This window comes from Sapajus apella, unplaced genomic scaffold, assembly GCF_009761245.1.
Source record: "Sapajus apella isolate SASKATOON/1434 unplaced genomic scaffold, GSC_monkey_1.0 scaffold2593, whole genome shotgun sequence".
Classification (NCBI taxonomy): Eukaryota; Metazoa; Chordata; class Mammalia; order Primates; family Cebidae; genus Sapajus; species Sapajus apella.
Genome location: NW_022439519.1, coordinates 4,325 through 9,271, shown reverse-complemented (window position 1 = coordinate 9,271; position 4,947 = coordinate 4,325). Strand labels below are relative to the sequence as shown.

The window sequence follows — 4,947 nt, the reverse complement described above, 5'->3', positions numbered from 1 at the left end:
CTGTTTTGAAAAAATAAAAGTTAAATAATGAGGACAAAAAAATCCACTCCTGGGCCAGGTGAGGTGGCTCAAGCCTGTAATCCTAGCACTTTGGAAGGCTGAGGCAGGAGGATTACTGGAGGCCAGGAGTTCAAGACCCGCCTCTACAAAAAAATGTAAAAATCTAGCATGGAGTGGTGGCACGTGCCTGTAGTCCCAGCTACTGAAGAGGCTGAGGCAGGAGGATCACCTTAAACTCAGGAGTTTAAGGTTACAGTGAGCCATGATCACACCACTGTACTCCAGCCTAACAGACAGAAGGAGATTGTCTTTTATAAGCCAAAACAGGCCGGGTGCAGTCTCACACTTATAATCCCAGCACTTTGGGAGGCTGAGGTGGTTGATCACTTAAGGTCAGGAGTTCAAGACCAGGCTGGCCAAATTGGTGAAACCCTGTCTCTACTAAAAATACAAAAATTGGTGGGGCACGGTGGCTCATGCCTGTAATTCCAGCCCTTTGGGAGGCCAAGGTGGGTGGATCATCTGAGGTCAGGAGTTTGAAACCACACTGACCAACAAGGTGAAACATCTCCAAAAAACAAAACAAAAAAACAAAAAAATACAAAACTTACCTGCTCATGGTGGTTCGTACCTATAATCCCAGCTACTCAGGAGGCTGAGGTGAATCACTTGAACCCAGGGAGCAGGGGCTGCAGTGAGCCCAGATCATGCCACTGCACTGCAGCCTGTGCCACAGAGTAAGACTCCGTCTCAAAACAAAAAAAAAAAACATTTGTTTAATGTCCAAACTACATCCTCTCTACCAACACTGGTGACCATTTAGACTAATGGAGATAAAATGACCTTCATGTAAAAAATTATCACTCTTCCAATTCTCATTTAGCATATTTACTTATAACAACTTTAAGTAACCCTTGTCAGGTAGCAAATGCGCTGTCATTTTCCATATGTGCTTTTCCTGTCTGCTCCTAAGAGGTGATCTCTTCAAATGAAGGAGGATTCCATGGCATGCTCTCTAGCACTTGACATAGGTGTCTTGTACATGGTGGGCTCAAATTTTTTGAATTTGTATTTTCCAGAATGTAACATCTCATGGTATGTTTTTTTTTTTTTTTTTTTTTTTTTCTTTTTTGAGAAAGAGTTTCGCTCTTGTTACCCAGGCTGGAGTGCAATGGCGCGATCTCGGCTCACCACAACCTCCGCCTCCTGGGTTCAGGCAATTCTCCTGCCTCAGCCTCCCGAGTAGCTGGGATTACAGGCACGCACCACCATGCCCAGCTAATTTTTTGTATTTTTAGTAGAGATGGGGTTTCACCATGTTGCCCAGGATGGTCTCGATCTCTTGACCTTGTGATCCACCCGCCTCGGCCTCCCAAAGTGCTGGGATTACAGGCGTGAGCCACCGCGCCCGGCCATGGTATGTTTTTCTTAACCCTTTTGCAATGATTCCAAAAATTGTACCCACTGATAGGTAAGTAAAGGAAAGCCCAAATTGTTTAAAAGTTTTGTATTATGTCATACAAACTGTCTTCACATACAAGTGCATTAAAAAACTTTTTCCCTCTTCCTCCTCCCCGAACATCACAGTAGACCAATTTTTGCTTATATATGACAAAGTTGAAACATATGTCCCCTGTGAATTCTAAACAGCTAATTCTAGACACTAACATCTGGATCTTATAATTTCCTGGTCTGGTATGGACATGAACAGTTCCAGTGCCTTTCAACTTATCCCTGAATTTTTCTTTTCAAAGTTCTAGGCAGTAATTTTAATGCCCTCAAATTGGATAAAGCTGATTACTTAGAGCTTATAAATTAGCTACACTTTATGACACTAAGAATAGAGCTATGACTTATGCACATTATACCTGTCTAACTGGCACCTCCAATAGAACTCTTCAGTACTAATGGATGGACTAATTAATACAAGGATTTAATATATGACAGTGGTAGTCTTAAAAACACCTATTTGTTATTTTCCTTATATATAATCCAAATTCCCTTCTATCCTTCTGGCAACATTCTCTACTGCCTGACAACCTTAATTATATGGTGTTGGCCAGGGGCAGTGGCTCATGCCTATAATCACAACACGTTGGGAGGCCGAGGCAGGCAGATCACAATGTCAGGAGTTCGAGACCGGCCTGGCCAATATGATGAAACCCTGTCTCTACTAAAAATACAAAAATTAGCTGGGCGTGGTGGCGGGCACCGGTAGTCCCAGCTACTCGGGAGGCTGAGGCAGGAGAATCACTTGAACCTGGGAGGCAGAGATTGCAGTGAGCTGAGATTGTGCCACTGCACTCCAGCCTGGGTGACAGAGTGAGACTCCATCTCAAATAATAACAATTATTATTATTATAATTCTTATATAGTGTCAATTTCTTGCTTGGGCCAGGTGGTGGCTCATGCTTGTAATCCCAGGATATTGGGAGGATTGCGTGAGCCCAGGAGTTTGAGACCAGCCTGGGCAAAATAGTGAAACCTCCTGTCTAGTAAAATGCATATATATATATTGCTTAATGCTAATAAAAATTCCCTAGGTCATTAGTAATAAGCTATGGCATTAAACTTAAAAGGCGCTAAACCAGTTTAAATGTAAAACATTCTCATAATAGAATTGCACTGTATTTCTTTTCTACTTTTTGATGCTTTTCCAAAGTGCTATAGTTCCTGTGAGATTTTTGTCCTGTACAGAATCAAATTCTAGGTCTTTCATTTTTGGATGGCTTGAGTACCATAAAGCATGATTTATTTGGTAACAAAAATGTTTCCAGGAGCTTCAAAAGGGACCACTACTCAGAGCCAAAAGGGTTCCAACAGTCACTTTTCTTTAAATCTAGAACATTTATCATCAGTTTGTAAAGAAAAACACAACTCTCTCCTACTTCCTCTAATAAAAATGGAAAATATTAAGATGAGCTGCGTGCTTATCAAGAGGTGCTACACAAAGTCATCTTCTTAGTTTCTAGTTGACACGAACATTGCTTCAGTGACATTTAATATTCAACATGTGATACATTACTCTTAGCACTTTTGCATTCTCCACATATAACAAGGTCAGATATCAAAACAGTCCTGATCTTAAAACAGAGAATTCACTACCAATATTTAAAGCTGTTTCTTCCTAGGACTACAGTTTCTCAACTATGCACAGGAAGCAAAGTGGTATTCCCTTAGGATAAACTTGGTCAAGGCTCAGATAACCCTGAGGTGAACTTAGCAAAGTCCTTGTAAAGAAATCTTCAGATGAGACGCCACCTATGTGAATTTTAAAGCTTTAAGAGTGACCCATTAAACAGAAATAGGAGATTTTGTTAGAGCACTGAGTCTAGTGATTGTCCACATCAATCACTAGACTCGGTGCTCTAACAAAATCTTTTTTGGGTAAAATTTTACCCAAACCCCTGGTGTCTCTTCTGTATGGAAAACACAACCAGCGATGAAGGGCCGGAAAAAAACATCTTTTCACTGTAGCTCTTCTACAGAACACAAAGTAGGAGGAGGCAATTAATATACACACGTTGGGTGTGTACCTGTGGGGAAAAAATTAACCTGTACAAGGTAAGGGCTGACCCAACTGCAAATTGTGATTGAACATGTTTAGTAATACAGTTATGATTCTCAAAATGTCTATCTTTGCAGGTAAAAAAAGAAAACCCTGAAATGAGGAGTAAATTAACTTCCTAGGAGAAACCTTCATCACATTTTATATGCTTCTGACTGTTCTCACTCATCCCAGTGCATTTGGGTAAAATGTGCACTTCTTAGAAAAGCCAAGCTTGTACTGAGAATACTGTTCTGAGCCTACCTTTTTAAGTTCCTGCAAACAGACAGCCCAACTTTCCCACATCTCACCCTCCAGTCTACAACAGGAGGCAGCCCCACAGTATCTGCTGAAATTTGGCACTGATCTCATTAGCCCTGATTTCCCTACATTATTTTTTTTCAGTCTCTAGGAAGCATAGTGTGAACGGAAGAGACTGAGGTCTTTCTCTGGGATAGTCCCAGGAAACTGAAATTGAAGGATAATATGGAGTGCAGGGCAAAAAACTTCCCTTGTGAACTTAGTCAATCATACATGGTATATGAACATATTCTCCTGGGTATAAACAAATTACATTAATTAATATCAGCGCAACAGAACCTAAAACATTGGTAGAGCAAATTCTAATGTGACAATTTAAAAGCAGACAGTGCTCCACTGGGTTAATAAATCATACTTAACAGACAATACTTTAAATACCACATCATTAAAAACTCCTAGTAGGCGTGTCCCTCTTATCAGTTATTTTTAAAACAAGGGTCCTAACAGGAGAAAGAGCAAGCACCATGCTCATTACTGCAGGTTACTGGACTGCTTTGAAACAGCACTGCAGTTCACAGATAAACACTTCACATCTTCTCTTCAAGTTACTGAATCTTTCTTCTTCCGGAATGGTGATTTTAGCCTCTTCCATACACTGTTTTTGGGCTTAGATTTTTTCTCCATGGCCAGTACTGCTTCCTTTTCTTTCCTACGTATCTCCCGTACAAGGGCATGGAAAACATCATCAATGTAGTAACGGTATGCAGCAGAGGTCTCAAAAAAGGGACAGCTGAATTCTCGGGCCAATGCCAAGCCTTCTTCCTTGGTGACCTTTAAAAGCAAAACATGAGAAAAAGTTGTCCCAAAACCTGAATGCACCACCACCTTAACAGAAAGCTTCTCAACTCTGGAGGTGTTCAAGCAGATAGCACTGATTTTTATAATTCTGGGAGGCTAGATTACATGACTTCTAAGGTTTCTTTTGCCTTAAAATAATATGATTCCATTTCTAGTCTATTTTTTTTTTTTTTTTTTTTGGAGACGGAGTTTCCCTTTTTTTCCCCGGCTTGGGGTGCAATGGGGGATCTTGGCCCCCCCCAACCCCCCCCCTCTTGGTCTAAACAAATCCCCCTCTCACC

The 4,947-nt window shown here is 41.0% G+C and overlaps 1 protein-coding gene across 1 annotated transcript in view; it reads right to left on the bottom strand.

The window, feature by feature from the left end:
* Positions 1-2,713: 2,713 nt before the first annotated feature.
* LOC116547287 (GTP-binding protein Rit1) overlaps positions 2,714-4,947 on the bottom strand; it is a gene marked incomplete at its 5' end in the record, with an annotated part of 5,302 nt that continues 3,068 nt past the window's right edge. Inside the window, one exon of the mRNA XM_032273280.1 lies at positions 2,714-4,639. Within this exon, the coding sequence (XP_032129171.1) occupies positions 4,409-4,639 (231 nt within the window). The remainder of the gene's footprint in view (positions 4,640-4,947) is intronic.